General features: G+C 38.9%; 2 protein-coding genes across 2 annotated transcripts in view; one reads left to right on the top strand and one right to left on the bottom strand.

Moving 5' to 3' along the window:
• Positions 1 to 133: 133 nt before the first annotated feature.
• DSEL (dermatan sulfate epimerase like) lies at positions 134 to 19262 on the bottom strand. The gene is made up of 2 exons (XM_054460434.2): positions 18881 to 19262; positions 134 to 18023 (listed from the first exon to the last, which is right to left on the bottom strand). Exon 2 carries the CDS (start codon positions 17165 to 17167, stop codon positions 13499 to 13501), a length of 3669 nt encoding a protein of 1222 aa, XP_054316409.1. The 5' UTR covers positions 17168 to 18023; positions 18881 to 19262; the 3' UTR covers positions 134 to 13498.
• Positions 17898 to 20783, top strand: part of LOC134738452 (uncharacterized protein C10orf95-like) — a 266337-nt gene continuing 263451 nt past the window's right edge. The window contains exons 1-2 of the mRNA XM_063653618.1: positions 17898 to 17942; positions 18748 to 19269. Coding sequence (XP_063509688.1) covers positions 17898 to 17942; positions 18748 to 19269 — 567 coding nt within the window. The remainder of the gene's footprint in view (positions 17943 to 18747; positions 19270 to 20783) is intronic.

Consider the following 20783-nt stretch of genomic DNA (forward strand, 5'->3'; position numbering starts at 1 on the left):
TTTTACACATTGTTAAAAAGCTTCCCACAAAGAAAATACAATGGTCAGACGGCTTTACAGATAGGTTCTAATGAACATTCTAGCATTAAATCATTTCGATCTTATGCAAACTCTTCTAAAGAACATAAAAATGAAAGATTTCCAACTTATTTTATGTGACAAGTATAATGTTGACTTCAAAACTAGGCAAGTACAATATGAGAAAAGACGATTACAGGTAAATCATAATTACAATTGTTGATGTAAACATCTTAAATTAATTATTAACAAAGAAAATTCAGCAAACTATACAAATATAATGAATCATTCCCAGGCTCATTTTATCATAGCAAACCAAGTTGGATTTAATCTCAAATAAGAAAAGACTTTCACAAAATGCATTACATTAACAGATAAAGGCAAGAAACACATGAGAATCTTCATAAGATGGAGGAAAAACATTCAATAAATTTCATCATGCATTCATGATAAGATGTCACTTATGGAACTAAGAATAGAAGGAAATATCACGTCCTGATAAGGTGAACCTATGAAATACATACAATGTCCATTTTGGAAAGCAGTGAAACATTAGAAGCACTCCACTAACATTATAAATAGCACAATACCCATTACAGGTATTACCATATCTATTCAGTATTTCACAGGGGGTCCTAACAAATGCAGTAAGAATATTAAAAAGTTATAAAATTAGAAAGAAAATATAATTCTTAGTAATTACATGTTACCAAACCATATACATAAATATCTCCAAAGAGTTTACAGGCAAATTGTTGAATTAGTAAGAAGATTTAATAAGGTCCCTGATACAATATAAATACACAAAAATAAACTGTATTTTCTGTATACTAGGAAGAGTTAGAACATATAATTAACAATAAATATAATCCACAGTAATAACAATATATAAAGTGCTCTGACTTAAATCTACCAAAGAACTACCAAGTATTAGATAAAAGGAAATGCGTACCATGCCCATGAATAGGGACTAATTAATGTAAAGATGTCAATTCTCCCAAAACTGATACAATGCATTTAAAATTAAAATGCATTGTTCTTTGTTTGTTTTGAGTAAATGTGCAAACTAATTCTAAAATGCATATGTAAGAACAAAGGCTTAAGAAAATCCAAGACAACAATGAGAAAGAAAATAAAGACTCATCTTGCCAGATTTCAAGGCTAACAATAAGACTGTAGTAATAAAGACAGTGTGGTATTGTCATTGATGTAATCAAATTTGCCAGTGGAATAGAAGAGAAAGCCCAAAGTAGCCTCCTACAAAACACAGAGACTTGATATTTGGTAGAGATGGCATTGAAGGTTAGTGGGGGGGGGGGGGGGGGGAACACATGATTATTCAATCTTTTTAGTTTAGGACAATAGGTTATTCATACAAAAAAAAAAGTCAGAATAGAGACAACAATTAATATAAAGTAGATTAAATACTTATATATGAAAGACAAAATCTGTGGCAGATGGACTGTAATATGACCTCCAAATTATCCCCATCTCCTGGTACTTATGCCTTTGTGTAGCCCCTTCCTTCTGAGTATGGACGGGACCTCTGACGTGCTTTCAACCATTAGAATGCAGCAACTATGATGGGTGTGACTTTCGTAATTTATGCTACATTTTTGGTAGAGTTTCTCTATTGACTGTCTTCCTGGCTTTAATGAAGCAAGCTGCTATACGGAGAGGTCCACATGGAAGCTACTAAAGGCAGACCCCAGGCAACAACCACAAAAGTACTGAAGCTTTAGGTCCAACAATCTATAAGGTACTGAATCCTGCCAACAATCATGTGAGCTTGGAAGCATATGCTTCCCCAGTTGAGTCTCAGATGAGATTGCAGCCCTAGCCAGCAACTTAATTGCAGCTTTGTGAAACACCCTAAAGCAGAGTACCCAACTAAGTCATGGTTGACTCCTGACCTACAGAAACTGTGGGATAATCAATGCATGTTGTTTCAAGCCACTAGGTTTCTGGTAATATTGTTAGGCAGCAATAAATAATTTTAAAAAATGCTTAGGAGAAAATATAGGAGAACATTTTTAGGGTCAACATCTTGGGGAAAAAATTTTAGTAAGATGCAAAAACAGTACACATAATAAAAGAAAACACTGACATATGTGATTACTTTCAAATTAAGAACACCTGTATATCTAAAGCTATCATAATGGTCACTATACAAAAATCAAGAAAACATAAGCCAAAAAGTTATTCACAATACATATAAACAAAATAGGATTAGTATTCATAATATATAGTAAACTTCAGTGAGTCAATAAAAAATAACTGAATAGAAAAAGGGGTAAAAGAAATGACCTCAATTTCATTCCAGAAAAGTAACACACATGGCAAAAATAAAGGCTGTATGTGTGAGTTTGGGTGGGTGTGTGGGTTTGGATGGGTGGGTGGGTATATGTATACATGTGCACACACACTTGTGTGTATAAGTTCTAAGTCATTACTAGTCAGAGAAATGTAAATGAAAACCATAAGGTGACATTCTTTTATCCCACCAGATACAGAAATATTAAAAATTCTGTAAATGTCAAGCGCAGAAGAAAATCTAGCACAGAAACTCTTCTATATTAGTGTTAATTTATACAATCTCAAAAATAATTTGGCATTGTCTATAATAGTTGAGGATGTACAGATCATATTAATCCAGAACGTTTCAGCTCTAGATATATATGCTAAAAAGGAAGATTAAGTGGGTGTGGGAGGGAAGGTTCTTAGTACAAACAAACCAACAAAAAAACTAAATTCCTGCACATGTACTTTATGGAACATACTTAAGAATTTTAACAAAAAATTACTTGAATTTGCAAAAACTAGAAATATCCCTAAAATCTATCAAGCAGCTAAAAGATAAATAAGGTATGGCATGTTCCTACATCAATCAATCACTACCATGGTGAAAATATGTGATCTCCACCTACAAACATCACATGTATTAGACACAATTTTGAGCAAAAAATAAAAGCAAGTTGAGTACTAACGGTACAATGTGTTACTGTGACGGTTAGTATTAGGTGTCAATCTGACTAGACTGAGGGATTCCTAGATGGCTGATGAAGCGTTGTTCCTGGGTGTGTCTGTGAGGGTGTTGGCAGAGGAGACTGGCATTTGAGGCAGTGGACCGAAGAGAGGAAAACCCACCTTCAATGTGAGGGTGGACACCATCTAATAGGCTGCCACCAAGGCTAGAACAAAGCAGGCAGAAGAACTGGGATAGACAGGTTGCTTGCTGAGTTGGCTTGCTCTCTTTCTTTCCCTGCTGTGCCACATACTTGGCTTCCTCTCCTCCTGACCTTCGACATCAGACTCCAGGTTCTTTAGCTTTTGGACTTGAACCAGCAGCATGTCAGGGGTTCTCAGGCCTTCAGTCTCAGACTGAGTGCTGCACTGTTGGCTTCCCTGGTTTCGAGGCTTTTGGAATTGGACTGAGCAATGCTATCAGCTTCTCTTTCCCCAGCTGGCAGATGACCTACTCTGGAACTTCTCCTTGTAATCCTGTAAGCCAATTCTCCCTAACAACCTTATCTTATTGGTTTTGTCCCTCTGGAGAACCCTGACTAATACAGTTAGTATTAAAATAAAATTTACAAACATGCAAAATCATACAGTATGTTGATGAAGATAGAGCTATATATGGTGGAGCTATAAAGAAGAACAAGGAAATGATAAACACAAAATCCAGGACAGAAGTTACCTCTGAGATGGTTGGTGGGGGGCAGACAATGTGAAAATGGGAGGTCAGATGAAGGGCTTAACTACTAACATTAACTGTGTATTTCTCAGAGTGGTTGGTGTGTACACTCATGTTCATTTTATTACTATCTTTCATATTACATATGTTTCATAACATTTTGTAGAATGTGTGAGTATATGAATTCCATATCTAAATCCCAGTTCTGGCCACAACAACATGTCAATATCATAGGGGAGGGCTTCCAAATTCCCAGCTAGGGTCAATGCATTTTTTCATTGTCAACATATTAGTGCAATCTATTTTGCATATCCAAATACCTACAGTTCAACAGAGAGGGGCAATAAAGCTCGTATATAAAAGAATCAACACAATAGTGGTATATAACTGCCTACAGACAACTAGTGCAAGGATGTGGCAGCAATATCCAATAATAAATAATCACACACAAGGGCTGACTCTCTATTGAGGGTATGTGCCCCACTAGCATAGTATATGACACTCAGTCCTACTTCAGAGATGCACACTCTCCCACTCTCCTCACTAAAAGGTTGAGTTTCTGACTGGAGGCTCTGGAATTTGCTCCTTGGTCCCAACGTACAAGCCATGAAAAATAAAGCATCCAAACCTACAAAAGCACCAACCAAAAGATGAGGTACCGTAGAATTTTACCGCAACTCAAAAAATATGTGTGAATAGCCTGTGAATTAACAGAAAAGTTCATTCTAGGTACATTTAATAGTTTTATATTGATATAATCCTCTTTTATGTATGGTGTTAAGGTAATATATACATATACATTTATATGTAATTTGAATACACTTCCTCCAGCTGGTTTCCATTTATTCTATCATAGTCAGTGGAGTAAATGTAATGTTCTAAAACAAGCTGAGTTTATGTATACTTAAGTGGAAAAAATTGAAATGGAAAATATACAATAATGTAGACAATCACAAACGTATGCCTATCAAATGAAGGTATAAACATAGTTATGCTTAATGTTATGCAAATGGCACTTGTGGCCGGGCAGGGTGGCTCATGCCTATAATCCCAGCATTTTGGGAGGATGACGGGGCGGATTACCTGAGGTCAGGAGTTCGAGACCAGCCTGACCAACATGGCAAAACCCCATCTCTACTAAAAACAGAAAAAAATCAGCTTGATGTGGTGGTGGGCGCCTATAATCTCAGCTACTCCAGAGGCTGAGGCGCAAGAATCGCTTGAACCCGGGAGGCAGAGGTTGCAGTGAGCCGACATTGCGCCACTGCACTCCAGCCTGGGTGACAGAACAGGACTCTGTCTCCAAGAAAAAAAAAAAAAAAAAGCTCTTGTGACATGGAATAAAACTTAATGACAGCATCAAACTTGAATTCAGAAATGTTTCTATCTCAATAAATCTCAGAAATAAATATACTTTGGAAAAAGATAAAATATGGCTCTGGAAATGAAGATATTGAAGGTGAAGTGTAAGGCTGAATAAAATTTGTTTACTGAAATATGAAGCTTAAAAAAGCAGTATTTCTAAATCATATTAATCATTTCTAAATAATATTAATTGTATAATTTTTATTTTACAAGTTTGTGCAACTCAATTAATACAGTAAGTACTAAAATAGGTGCCTGATTAGTATAGATCTCTACATATCTTAACTATATATGCCCAAATTATTTGAAAATATTTTTAATATTTTCTCACTTAAAAACAGATGCACCACATTTTATATGGGTTTTTCTCTTTGGGCATATACTGTAAGGAATAAAAGTAAACACACCTCTGCTGTCTCTCTCTCTCTCATTAAGTAAGACAAGAATATTGGAAATGGTCACAAAGAGGAAATAATTACTATAATTAATTTACGTACTTTTTGAAAATCCTTGCACCAACTTTGAGGGAGTTTACTGATAGAAAAATGAAGATTTAAAATTAAGAAACTTGCATAAGACCTCAGAACTAGTAGATACTGACTAGGGGATTTATACTTATTTCTAATTCCAAAGATCATTATTAAATATAAACTTGTTGTGTCTATTACATTTTCAATGGTAATGTCCCCCTTCAAATTAAGGACGGAAATGGGGGAAAGGTAAAAACAAAGCTTGCGGAAAACCCACCAGTACAATCTGCTGCTTGTACAGAGAAAATCTTATGCCTCTTAAGGAAATGAAATTTTACGTTTGTGTGTGTGCATACAAGCATGTATCTTTTTATTCATGTGTTCAACAATAGGATATTTTAGATAGTTTTATAATTACTGTTAGGAAAAAGTCAAAATAACAACCACATATGTGTACATTTCAGTTTACTTTGGTAACTCTAGAGAGATAATCAGAAGTTAGTTGGTGTACATAAGCCAACTGTAAGCATGTTGTGCTCCAGTTAGCATTGAACTAGTCAGGGTGCTCAGATTAATGTTTAAAAATAATAGTAAAAATCTTCTGTTTTGTTTATGTGGGGTTAACTTTTATTAGCTATATCCTTTGTATGAACTTATATTTTAAAGTGTATCCCCTCAAAGCAATTTCATCATTTCTTGGTTGTATTGTGTTTTTATACATATAAATCCACCTTCAATGTTAAGTGAAATATTGCATTAAAGCATCAAATTAAAATGGTCCATAAAGTTAAAATAACCATATTTTAAAGTTGCAAGCAATGAAAACAAATCAAGAGAAAAAGTAATCTTTTGGAACAGAGTGAAGGAATGAACATATCATTAAAACAACAAACAAACAAAAAACAACAAACAAAAATCAATAAAACTTGGCATTAATTTTTCAGTATAGTACAAGGGTTTGGAGCATTATTTGCATCATGCAATGAACACAGTAAAAATAAACATTCTTCATTGAGGGGTGTCAGATTTTAATGTAAGGACTGAAAAGTTTACGTTTCTCATTTAGCAAATGAGAAAAGTGACAGTAATGAGTCAAATTGGCTTCTAAAAAGAGAAACAAGGAGCATTAAAGATGTTGCATGACCACGAATATTTCCCTCTTTAAACCATAAAGAATAATGTATGTATCCCGATGTCAGAAATAGAGCAAAACACAATATATGAGAGGACACTGGCTTATCTAGGACATTTGAAAACCTGAGACATTAGGTGAAATTCAACATCAGTGTTAATACAGTTGAAAGAAAAATTACATTCAAGAGTCAGCAATACAGAAATTATTTAAAGAAATAGTATAAAATAGAAAGAGCAATTGCCATGTACTGTGAAACAGTATTGGCTTAGATTATAATTTATCTTTCTGTTCTACCAAGTATCATCTTCCCTAATATTTCAGTCTTTTAAATAGTTGATACAATAATTAACACACCATTGTTACTGGAATGATTCTCCTTGAGTACTTTATTTTCTGTGTTCAGATTTAGGGTTTCTCCTTTTTTCCCATTTCACTCCTTTCTGCCCTCCTTTGTTTTCTTACTCCTGTCATTATTTAGAAGACAGGGAAAAGAACAACAGATGGTTGTTCTTTCCCTAAAACAAACTCAATTTGAATATATTTGATCAACTGTTAGTCACAGAATTCACAGCATTCGCTTCTACTTGGTATAGGCTCCTTTATGCTGGGAAATTTGTGAAAAGTGGAAAAAGAATGTTTCTTTTTAGTTCCCTCTAAATTGTCAGCTTCATGGAGGTAGGGTCCATGTATACTTTGTTCACCATTGCATTCCCAGGAATGAGAGCTGTGCCTGGCACTTTGAATTTGGAGGTTCTTAGGGAGGGGGAGAGAAGGAAAAGAAAAGCCTGACGGAGCCTAAATCAAATACACTGAGTTATCCATCTTACTGCCATTACTAGCAATGGTCTATACACAGGCCAGTCAAACCACACTCAGGCTTTTTTTATTTTTATTTTTCTCTCTCTCTCTCTTCAAGGTATTCCTTGATATTCAAATACAGACCAAACTTGGGGTAGTTGAGTGAGTGGGAATTCCAAGAGTGAGTTTCAGTGGTTTTATTCTATTTGCACTTATGGATAACCCAGAATCTCTCTTAGAAGATTGATGGGATGTGCTGTGAGAAGTATATACTCAAAACCTAGTGGTGATCTCTACTCAAATTTACCTATCATAATTCCCCCTAGTTAATTGATATGTTAGAATGTTAGGGAACCTTACCTCTGGAAGTAGTGTTATACTCCCTTCTATTTAAAAAAAAAAAAAAAAAAGCATCTTCGATGTGCTAACCTTATGCATCAGTTTAGTGATGTATACCCTCAAGTAACTTGCAAGAAGTTTCTTCTTTTTCCTCAGAACCATGTTGTTTCAGAAATAAATAAGCCATGTCTACAGGTACCACTCCTTGGGGCTTTTCCTTGGGTGGTAATCACTACCTTGCAGGCCCCTCCTCTCACTCTTTCTCTTCCTGATGAATTCCTAAGAGTTTCAAAATCTCTAGAGAGACTGCCAATTCCTCACTGAGCAGATTCATAGTCAATTGGATTTTTATGTTCTTCCATTATGCTAATCAGTACCTTGACAGTAGATATACTGATTGTTCCTTTTATTCAAAAGTATCCATTCATTCAAAAGTAACACAAGTGTGGTGAATAGGCAAATTAATAATGAATTATAAATCCATTCAAAATCCCTTCAAAAAACTTTAGAACTGAAAAAACATGTGCCTAAATCTTGGTCAAACCACTTATCAGCTGATTTGCTTTGGACAAATCACTTGACATGAGTTTCAAACATATATGTAAAATAACTACTTGAGAGAGTTGTTGTGAGGATTGTAATGATACACAAAAACCTTATGATTCAATGTGCAGCACATATTAAGTGATTAATTCATGATAGATCCTTATCCAAAGTAAACCAATTATTGACAATTCAGTCAACATTTAAACAGGCAGAAAACAGCCCACTTATTAATTGTCTTGATATCTTAGAATGTTAGGGAACCTTACCTCTGGAAGTAGGGTTAAATCCCTTCTATTTAAAAAAAAAAAAAAAGCATCTTCAATGTGCTAACCTTGTGCATCACGTTAGTGATGTATACCTCAAGTAACTTGCAAGAAGTTTCTTCTTTTAGTGATATCATGCCTGAATGAAGATCTTACCAGTAGCAGGAGGGGCAGATGTAGAATACAGATGCTTGATACAGGTACATCCTTGCCATTTAGAAAGTTGCAGCCAGGATCTGGAATTAAGTTAGGGGAACAGAGACACGAGAGTCGGGGGCTGGGGGAGGTGGAGAAGGACCAAGTTCAGTTGCTAAAATTGTGGGTTTGGGTATCAGTATTCAACTTGTCCTGCATTTTCCAACTGCTGGTTCCTCAGCTCCATACAAAATCTTAACAGCATTACTCAAAGACTTAGGGAAAAGGGGTATGATAAAATTATCCCAATCATAGACAAGTTGCTTTTAGCTTTTTATTTTTGTATTAACAGGAGTCTTATTATACATAGGTCTGATAAAACTGGTTTATGATCTTCAGTCTGTTTCCAGTGCTGCATAACTAGATAACGTATGAAGGAAAAACGACGACGAACAAAAAAACTAATTGCTTGGAAGACTTAGCTGAATCTATCCATGAAAACAGAATCAATTAAACATGTATGTGTTACTTAGACTAAATATAAATAACCCATATAAATGGTAGCTCAAACATCTCAAGTGTTTCAGAGAATGTTAGAATCTATTGTTTAAAGTGTCTATTGTACTCTATGCAAAAATCCAGTCATTTGGGTTTTTAAAAATGATATGGATAATTTTTCTTCTGAAATGAAGTGAAATCATGATTAATCAGATATATTAGACAATTTGGTCAACATTTAAATAAGCAGCTAATAGCCCACATATTAAGTGTCTTGATATCTTAGAATGTCAGGTACCCTTGCCAGGTGTGGTGGCTCATGCCTGTAATCCCAGCATTTTGGGAGGCCCCGGCAGGCAGATCAAGAGGTCAGGAGATTGAGACCAGCCTGACCAGTGTGGTGAAACGCTGTCACTACTAAAAATACAAAAATGAGCCAAGCACAGTGGCGTGCACCTGTAATCCCAGCTATTCAGGAGGCTGACATAGGAGAATCGCTTGAACCCAGGAGGCGGAGGTTGCAGTGAGCCGAGATCGCACCACTGCACTCCAGCCTGGGTGACAGAGCAAGACTCCGTCACAAAAAAAAAAAAAAAAAAAAAAAAAGAATGTTAGATATCCTTACCTTTGGAAGTGGTGTTATACTGCCTTCTATTTGTTTTTTCCTAAATTAATAAATGAAAACTTTTCTATTTCTGATCAAAGTTAATCAAGCCAAACAAAGCAATTCAAAAATTATCATTAATATTTACTCACTTATAATTGTGATATACTTTGTATACCAAGAATGCCAAGGATATTTGGTGATGTACAGAAATCATTGCTGAACAATTATGCCAACCAAAAGTAAGTGGTGGAGGAGGTTCTTCTTTGAATACATTTGCAGAGGGCAATGTAGCAAGACCAGGGAATTTTGATACAAGGAAGGGTTGTCCCATTCTTGTCAGGCATTTATTAGTTATTCTCTATGTAAAAGGACAATCAAATGTCTAATATTTTGGTGTCTACACCTAAACGTACATATTCTTGTGTCATCTCTTTGTTAAAATTTAAATTTTAAATTAAATTCTACAAATTAAATTTATGCATATTTAGTTTCTTTCTCCTGAGCAGATTTTCCTATTTCCTCTGAATTTTCATTAAATTAAACTCTGAATATGGCCTTTTCATTTCATCCTGAGTAAATCTATGTTGTTTGAAAATTTAAAAAGGCAATTATCATTGTATTTGTTACTTCACTTTTGTCAGCAAAATTAATAAGTCCTTTCAAAATCTTAAAATTTCAATCCTATTATTGTAATAAAAGGAATTATCTCAATTAGGCCTATGTTTGGGGAAGTTAATGTAGAAAAAGACGGATTTTACAGATAAGAAATTTTTTAAGTGTTTCTTTCAGAAGTATCAGATAGTGATAATCCCTCTTTTAATTATTTTAAAGATAAGAACAAAAATAAGAGTAGAAGCTATTTAAAATTTTCCTAGATCACCCTAAGGGTACAGGACCTGGGAATGTGCTGGGAGAGTCAATTCCCTTAGGAATTCAGTTTCTAAGGCAGGGGTCTCAGGTACCATCACATGCATACATATCCAATGGATGTGTCACCCACTCACCCATATATAACATTCCTTACAGAACAATCTGTGAGTAGACGCTTTCTCCAGCAAACTTTCTATTTTAAAATTAACTAAATAGTAGGGTTCATGTCTAAAATTTTCCCTTGGGGTGGGAGTAGGTGAGTACAGAAACAAGTAAATACAACTCTGCATTGCCATGTGGGGGTGAAAGCTGGGATACACTGTAAAGATCATTTTGGTAAGCCTGTACCTTTCTTTTGCTATCAATGACACGTTCCCATATTCATTCTCAATGTAACTCATTTTCTTTTTCATTTTCTGTAACTCTTCTTCCCCTATTACTCCACATACTCCATCTGGCTTTCTCCTGCCAGCAGGTACATTTCTTTTTCTTTTTTTTTTTTTTTTTTGAGGTGGAGTCTCGCTCTGTCGCCCAGGCTGGAGTGCAGTGGCGCATCTCCACTCACTGCAAGCTCCGCCTCCCAGGTTCATGCCATTCTCCTGCCTCAGCCTCCCACATAGCTGGGACTACAGGTGCTCGCCACCACGCCCGGCTAATTTTTTGTACTTTTTTTTTTTAGTAGAGACGGGGTTTCGCTGTGTTAGCCAGGATGGTCTTGATCTCCTGACCTCGTGATCCACCCGCCTCGGCCTCCCAAAGTGCTGGGATTACAGGAGTGAGCCATCGCGCCCGGCCGCCAACAGGTACATTTCTGTATTGTCTGTACAATGTTAAAATAAAGGGAACAGTAGTTTCTGCTTTCTTGTTTGCTACCTGCATGCAATTGTAATTCCTACCTTGATCAGATCTAATACTACTGACAATCCAGACTTTTTATATCACCTAGAATAGGTGATTCACGATCACCTATTCTAGGAATTGAAAGTAAACATTGAGATTCTGCCCAATAATAGAAATAGTCTTATCACCCATGTAGCATGCAATATTCAGGTAGATATCATCCAAGTAGCATTTTATATGCTTGCTGGTAACTCTGAGATCGAATGAATAATCTTTCTTGAGAATACTAGTGTAGATTCAGGTCTTCAGTGCCCTCTCAACCTACATTCACATGAATTTCATTCATTTTGACATTACAGAGGGACAATCATGAGAGATATGGGAAGGAATATGTGGGGGAGGCAGAGCAGTCTCCACTCACACTATAATGGAAGAAAAATGACAGCCAAGTTAGGTTTAGCTGGAATGTAACATATCCACAGCTTTATCACTCTGGAGGCACATTTTGACATAATAACAACTACTGAGAAAGAACCACTTTTATCTAGGTCAGAATGACAGACTCCCAAGTGTTAGAGAGCTTGGGGGAACTACGGTTTGAAACATCAGGAAGAAGACTGCAATCTGTACAGAGATTTTCATCAAGTCTTGACACTGCCTTATGTTTTCATCCAATACACTGTAATTACTCCACTGGCTTATAACGGCATAGCATTTTGATTTCAGAGCCTACCAAAATAAAATAAACCACACTTTATGACGACTACATTTATAATAAGATGCAGATGGTAAAGGAAACAGATGCCTCTGACATCATCTCCCATTTGCTTTCAACTTTTGCAGACACTGGCAGTCTGTAAACTCATTCAAAGGGATGCAAGATAAGTCAGGCAGTTTTCCAATTCTGTTTCCAGTTTAAAAAGACACTGCAGTGGCACCACTTTGAGTCACAGAGTGTTAATTCCAGAAAAATAAATTTGATTCTAAGTCTGTGTCAGTCTTTAATGCAAAATTAATCATCTGGGGGGAAAATGCCCCACAATATTGAGAGTTTAGCAATTAGTAACTACTGATTGTTTTGCTTGACAGTGACAGAAAGGATAGGATGGGAGTGATGTGATTGCGAACAGCTGTAGCTTCAGGGAGGCTAAAAAGCGAAAGGAGAGTTTTAAACAGACAATCATGTCTAAAATAATCTACCAGCCCTTGCCACCCAGATTGTTCAAAGACTTAATCCTTATATTTCTAAGTAAAAAACTTTAAGGAGGCTTTTAAAGTCAGTTTCTCACCTCAAAAAAACATACTCATTCTGTATTTCCATCTGTATTTCCCAGAAGAAATCCTATAGTTCTGATAGGAGCTTTCACCATTTCCTCAGTGATATCACTGAACATTATACACAGTAAAAGAAATTCTTCTTTTCTTTTCCTTTGTGCAAGATAAGTGTGTCAGAAGACCTTTTCAAAAGGATAAGGAACTTTTGTAGTCCATCTTGAAAGCAAGAGATGCGTGGGTAAAGCAGCAATTGCAAGGCCTTTAGCAGTGTTTGAGGTCTCTAGATAGATTAGCACAGTTACAGATGAAGGGGAGTTAGACAAAAACTTTTAAAATTTTCCCATCTCCCCTGATCCCATGATATAACTTCATCTACCACTCTGTAGCAGAATCTTTTTAGCAGTCAAAATTTTCAGAAACAAAGGCAAGGGAGGTGATGACATAAAAATAAATCCTGCTAGGCCAAATATGGTGCCATTTTTTAAAACAATCTCTCTGTGCAAATAACACTGAACACACATACACAGGTGCGCGCACGCACACACACACACACACACAAAGAATAAACAAACTCTTCTGATTCATATCCACAAAGTGGGTTGGGAAGTATTATTAGTGCAAATTTCTGCTGACCTGCAGCATTTAGTCCATAAACTTTGGATATCCTAGGCGATCCATCAGAGTCCAGCAGATGTTTTCAATTAGTTTAATTTCATCTCTAGGCAAGTTCTGTTTCCAAACATTAGTATTAGTTGGTGATATTTCCCCTTCATAGGGAAGGTAAAAAAGGTTTGTAGAGGTGGCAAACAATATTTGGTTTAAACTAGCAGGAGACATAGGAATTCCAAGAAAGGCAAAAATCCTTTCAGTAGTTTTCTGAGGAAAATGCACAATATCTTCAAACTTGACCAGCTGGTAGCTAGTAGGCAGCAAATCTGTATTTATTCTCAAGGCTGCTGCTGTATTTGCTAGCCACAAGTGAGACAAGAGGGACACTGCATTTGATTTGGATTTTGATAATTCTTTCCTCAATGGTTCATACTCCAAAGCATAACCCGAATTTAAGTTACATTTGCCTTTACCTCCCTCTATTTTAAACAATTTTGCTAAATGCTCTGGTACATTCTTCAAAGAATAAAGACTTGGTTTACTATTGTACAACATTGAATAAATCCATGCCCGAGGGTCTCTTACTATGTACAATGCCCTCATCGAAGCTCCTAAAACTTCCTGAAAAAAATGAAGCTTTAATGTCCAGCTTCCACTGCTTAAACTGAGCACAGGACGTGCACTTGGGTAGTAAACCAGGTGTCTCCTCAAAGCCCTAATATATTCAGCATCTCTATCAAAGGCGCCTTTCATTTGACTTCTTTGTTCTGGGAAAGACTCTCTCCTTTTAAATTTTCTTTTTTTGTCCTTATTCATTGCAAAATATTGGGCCAGTTTACCCCTATTGGGATCATGCAGATGGATGTTTTGCAAATGTAATTTTGTGTCCTGGACTAAAGACTGCAACCAGCCTCGGAGTAAACGAAAATGCCCACTGCGGATATCTGACACCTTCCATTCACAAGCATCTACAAATGAGTCGATTTCCAACTCAGTTTCAGGAATATCAATGTAGGCCGTAGGAACCCTGATGTAGAGAAAATCACTACTGTTGAAAAAAAGTTGTTTGAGAATTTCGGCTCCTGAACCGGGAAGTGAGGTAATGACAACATCAGGAAGATCCATGTGGTGCCCTTCAGAAGACAAAGACTTCTTGCTTCCCTCAGCCTCTGTCCTTGTCCATTTTGCACAAATGGGCTGACTACAAGTGCTCCACACATCCAAAAGCTCAATAAACCACAAGGCAATAACAAGTATTAATATCCATCGCATTAGTTTTCTAAAAGAAAAGTAAAAATGCCATTGGAAAGTTAAAATCACCAAGCTAATGCACAAAATTAATCCAACTGCTATATTAAATTTAAATCCAAAGGGGAAAATAATCCTATCATGTCTTACAGGCTTTACTATTGCTTGAGTGCCCAAACCAAATCGGGTTATTTGGCCTTGATCAGCCACACTGGCAAAGCCACCGAATCCCAGATAATTGAATCTTGTCTTCAGGTTATGGTAATCAGTTACAATAGAAACAACATGTTCAGTATTATTGACATTGAGAGAAATCTGAAGTCCAGAATTGGAACTATCAATAAATCTGCAGCTGGAGACATTGATATACGGCCCATAAAAGACATATGCAATTCTTGTGATTGTGGATTCCATCTGAAAAGTAACATTAACAAATTGAGTCCATCGTTTTTTAAATTCAGCAGCTTGCTCTGCTTCCTGTATACTGGCCATGGGACTATTGCCATGATGATCAAACCAAAACATTTTGTAATGTGCATCCCACACATCCATCATGGCACCATTATACCTATTCATAAACTTATATGGGATATATTTAAAATCAATATCCAAATTATGAAAGAAGGCACTGACAGAATTTATTGGGGAATCTTCTTGCCTCTCAATATGATCAACAACTAGCAGAGTTTGGGAATTTAAGAGAAGCAAAGCACGATATACACTTTTCAGTCTCATCGCTGAAGAATAAGCAGACACGGCTTCCCCACTCACAAATATCATTTCCCCATGTTGAGAGGCAGTGATTATTTCCCCAGCTGCATCACCAACCTCCTCGCCAGTCCACTTAAGCCACTGCGCACATTCTCCCAGTTGACCTTCCCAGGGCTTATTACACTGGCTTGAGGGTGATGGAGCAAACACCAATACATTGTTAAGGTGGCTCAACTTGGGTCCATAGAGAGCTTCAGAAACAAATACTTGTCCATTGGGGGCAAAAGTAAATGAGTTCTGATCTGGATGCTCATGTCCTGGGTTAAAACTTCTCCACCCATCAATCCAGGAATATGGCTGAAAATGAACTATGTCATACACAGCTCGTCCCCCCAGCTTCCCAGATTTAAAAGACACAAAGGTATTGGTCTGTGTGTTTGGCAACCCAGCCCCATAAGTAACCACACCCCAGTTAGGGAATGTGTGTATTTTTGCAGTACCATAATCAGCAGGCGGCTGTGGTGTGAGCTGGGGATCATACCAGATGTATTCCGTGTGAAGAGTACTCCACCTTTGGGCCGTTGAAGGAACCATCGGTCCATCTTTAGGTCGGTGCTTTCTAATTTGCTGAGCTAACCAATTTCCAGCTCCATTCTTTAAGATGAACTTATCCAAGAAAACTAGCTGGCTCTCTGGACCATAAAACCAATTATAATTGGAATCTGCTATACCCACAGTTCTTTGGAAGCCAGGTAAAAGGGTGGCATAATAGAACCAAAAGTGCATCTTTAACCAGTTATTATCCAAGTTGTTGATATTAAAATGGCGCTGGGCCAGAAAAACATACTGTGTGATGGATTTAGCTGTGTAGCTTCCATAGGCCACACCTTCATCCAAAGAACCATCAACAATATGATTCAATAGAAACATTGTCTTTTCCATGACATCCACTACAGCCTGTTTCCATATATTTGCTTTAGATCCTTTATCTACTCCAGTCACCAAGGCCCCTGTGAGTAATGCTATCATATTAGTGGCTTGGTGGTTATGGAGAAGCTGTTTGCCCCACGAGCGGACCTTGGAATACTCGTACATTTCCTCAGTAATAACCCATATTTTTTCCAGGTATTTTTGTCTTCGATGATTATCTAATAAGGTATATAAAAAATCAAAGGCAGTGGCAAAACCTGTTAAGGAATGGCCAATTGGAACCTCATCTCCTGGTGCATTCTCTACTAGCCAGTCTTTGTAGCCAACCATCCTGTCCATATATTCCAAGACAAATTCAAAGGCAACTTTGTCTTCTGGGCATAACAAACAGTACAATGCTAAAGGAGGCAGATTGTTACCATAAATTTCATTCCACTTGGCAGCAAAATCAGCATGCTTTGGTGGAGGTAGGTAGTATGTTGGGTTGGACAGCATAACTGTCACTGCACTTCTGATAGCTCTAAAAAGATGCAAATGGCTTGTACGAGACTTTTGTCTCATTGCTTGGATTTCTCCAGCATCAAAATATAAACTTGGATGAAGCATACTTTTCTTCAGCTTTTGGTTGGGTCTGAAATCTTGCACTTTCTGTGTTTTAAACTGATCTATATCATCTGTGAAAACTGCCCATTCAGAGTAATTGCTCACAGATTCCTCAAAAGTAGAGAAAGCAAACATCAATAATGCTAAGAATAGTAAATGTCCTGTAAACATTAACGCCATGATCCATGGGGGAGCTCCTCCCTTAGGCATACATGTCAGATATGATGCTCAATGTGTTTCCCATCTGGTTAGTATAAAACATACAGTAAAGGCCTTGATAAGACAAAGACTGTAAATCTGATATGCTGTGAAATCCAGCTGACATTCAGTACATCCTAAGCAAGTGCAGTTGCCAAAAAGAGAAAACTTAAATTGTGTATCTCTGTCCCTGGCACCATTTTGCTTCCAGTAAAACTTCGAATAACGTTAAAATCTCTAATTTTTCCATAATACACAGGGAAGTGATACAGTTAAAAAACACTATGAATTTAGCATTTACCTCCTTTACTTAAATCTATTTAACACAAAGAGTTGGAACACACATTGTAAAAAAAGAGAAAAAGCACTCCAAAATTCAAATTAAGAGTCATTTCTAGCACAGAAAACCATCACTGGTGATAAGCTCACCACACATGTATGATGCATTTGTGTATGTTTGACCAAAGAAGATGATGAAGTACTGACATTCTTCGAGTGAGTGGACTCAGTTGTCATTCCTCTCAACTTTTTATACTTCTTGTCTTGTGAATACGTTTTTCTTCCATTTCTGAGAGAGAAACATCCTTAACAAGTGATCAAAGTCTTAGTTGGTTTTTAGAAATTCAAAATTCTTGCCTTCATTTCAAATATTTTTCAGGCTTACTTACTCATCAGCCTATTATGACAAAGAGAAATCATGTTCACATCTTCTTTTATCAGCTTCATGTGTATAACCATAAAAATGGAATCTCTTCAGTCACCTAGATACTTCTCGTCCAATCATGAAGTAACCGCCAACGGGAAAAGAAAATTCCCCTTTCAGCAACAGTGAGGTCTCTCTTCTGCTCTTTTTTCATGACACTCTTTTCTGGGGGTGGGGGACAAAATAAAAATTCTCTGAGGCTTCAGGTATGCTGAGAGTGAATATAAACTGATGACTTAAACATTCTGCAATCACTTAATAGAAATTTTGGAATCACAGTAAAATCTCATACTATCTGTAACCTAAGCTAGGGTAAGTGATTTTTTTCTTATCCATTTAAATGCACTTATTTGGAACCCAATGACCGTCAGCAGAAGACAAGCAACTAATAATACAAAATATACAAGATAGAACTCTCCCGACAATATCTATAGTTTAATGCCACTAAAGTGGCTTCAGTCACTTAAAAAATGTTTGTATTCAAATGCAGTTTACACAAAGATGAGTCCTGCTATCCTTGTTATTTCTTGTTCCCAAGGACCGAGGGACAAAAACTAAAAGTTGAAAAGATCTTTTTTTTTTTTTTTAATTCCGGGGGAAGGTTTAGCGTTCATGGGATCAGAAGGTATCTTCCTAATGAGAACTACTCGGACCAGTCACTTTTCTCGGCGGGGTAACCGCGAATCGTGACCAGGCGCCAAGCCGAGGGGTGGTAGCTCCGCGCTCGGCGCTCACCTGTGGCCGAGTCCCTGTCCTCAGGCGGAGCCGCCAGAGGGAGCTCGGACCCCGGTGTCGGAAGACGCCTCTCCGTGCCCGTCCGCGGCTGGAAGAACCTAAGCAAGTTTCAGTCTTGGACAAGTCTCCCCTCTGTAGGAAACATTCAGGCTAGGAGTTTCCTGATCCGCCCCGCCTGTTGCATTTTTTCACTGGCGTCCTCCGACCCTGCCGCCCCCATTCTCCGCTCCCCGCTCTGGGGCTGAGGCAGGACGGCGAGAGACCCCTGAGCCACCAAGTCCGCTTACCTCAGGCAGATCCCGACGGGGGCTCAGCGCCGCACTGGGCCCCAAGGGAGGCGGAGGTGGAGAGTTCCAGAAAACTGCTCTGCACGGCGGGCCAGGCTCCCGCGGGGCTCCGCAAGACCCCCGAGTCGTCCCCCGCGCTCCGGCAGGCGCTGCCCCAGCTCGGTCTCCTCAGCCGCGCTCGGTCCCCGCGCCCCGCACGGCCCGGACACGCCCGCCCTCAGGAAACGCCGGACGCTCGTGGGGGCAACCGCGGACCGCAGGACAGAGACCCGCGGGCGGCGGGTTCTCTCGGTGGCGCTGTATCCAGAGCAGCGCCCGCGTCCGCAGGCGGTGATGTCGCCGCGGCCGAGGATCCTCTGTGCCAGCTCCGGCCGCGCAGCCCGGGGAGGGTGAGAGACGCCGACGCGGGCCCGCAAGCGGGGGCGGGGCGGAGACAGGACGGGGCGGGGTTGAAGGCGGGGCTGAAGGCGGGGCCTCAGGGAAGGCGAGAGACAGCGACGCTGGCTGGCGGGCGGGGGGCGGGGGGCGGGACGGAGACAGGACGGGGCGGGGTCAGAGGCGGGGATTCGGGGAGGACGGGAGGAGCCGTGAGCTGGCCGGCGGCGGGAGGGGAGGGGCGGGGCCGACAGCAGGTGAGGCGGGGCCAAGCGCCCCGGGTTTCTAAGCGGAGGAAGCTCTGGGCGTTTGTGTTCTGGGTTTGCAGCGGCGGCCGCGCGCTCCCGGAGGACTCGAGCTGGAGGAGGGGACAGTTTGGGAGTGCGAGAGTCTAAAGACGCTGCCAGGCTGGCGTTAAAACCTTTTGGTTATGAGAAGAGGACAACTATATAATAGAGCCATAGTGGGGGCTGTGGGATTGACTCAAATGATGGGAGGAGCTGGAGTGGGAGGGGATAAACCCCGGGACGACAGAAATCATCGTTTTGGAAAGAGTAAGGGCTAGGGAAGGAGGGAATGAGCACTCCCTTGGAATTGAGAGGCAGCCTGGCTGAGCTTGCTGTCCTTTGGAAAAGCAAAACCAAAATACCCAGATTAATATAGGAGAACAACTTCTGTAGCCCAGATGCTAACAAAGATCAAGGGAAAACAGAAAAGACTAATCAGTTTTACTGATGGAAAACAATTTCTCAGGCAGTATAAATAGGGGAAGCATGGGACAAACAAGTAGAAGGAGCCTCTTATTTAAAAATGGGACCTGGTATTCGGTAAAGACCTACATGCAGACAGGAGAAGGCAGTGTGCCCCGGTTACTACGACATGTGAGTGCAGTGCCAGGGCGTGGAAATCCTGGAGCAGGCTGGGACTCCTGTTGCACTCCACATATGGAGCTTCTCACAGATAGCAGAGATGACACTTTGGCATAAACCAACCCAAGCTCTGACCTCAAATGTAAAAAATAATAGCTTAGTAGTAATAAAAATACAGGGAAATATCAAGCTTCACAAATGAACAATTCCATTCCCAGTTGGGGATTAGTAACACATTCAGTCTCTTCATTTCCCATACTATTTTGGTAATATTTAATAAGATATATTTTAACATTTAAAAAATAAATGTCTTGCTTAGATCATTTACTGGTGGAAATCAAACAGTAGACGACTGCTACCAGACTACATTTCAAATCATTCAACTTTGAGGTGAAATGTGGCCTCTAACTCCTCATCACTCTTCTGTTTTGGCCCCGTAGTAACCCTAGCCCAGTCCAAATGGCCACACTTGCTTTTCTTGGGTGCTTCAGTAACTATACTTATTCCATTCTTTCCCTCACGGTGTCCTTTACCCAACCACCCCACTTACTAGTTAAAATTTTTCTGACTGTTGAAATGATCTGATCATCCTGGTCTCAACTCAGATGCTTACATTCTTCTGTAAATAACTCCTAAGTTTCCCTAGCCAGAATGTATTA

This window comes from Pongo pygmaeus, chromosome 17 (genome assembly GCF_028885625.2).
Source record: "Pongo pygmaeus isolate AG05252 chromosome 17, NHGRI_mPonPyg2-v2.0_pri, whole genome shotgun sequence".
Taxonomy (NCBI): Eukaryota; Metazoa; Chordata; class Mammalia; order Primates; family Hominidae; genus Pongo; species Pongo pygmaeus.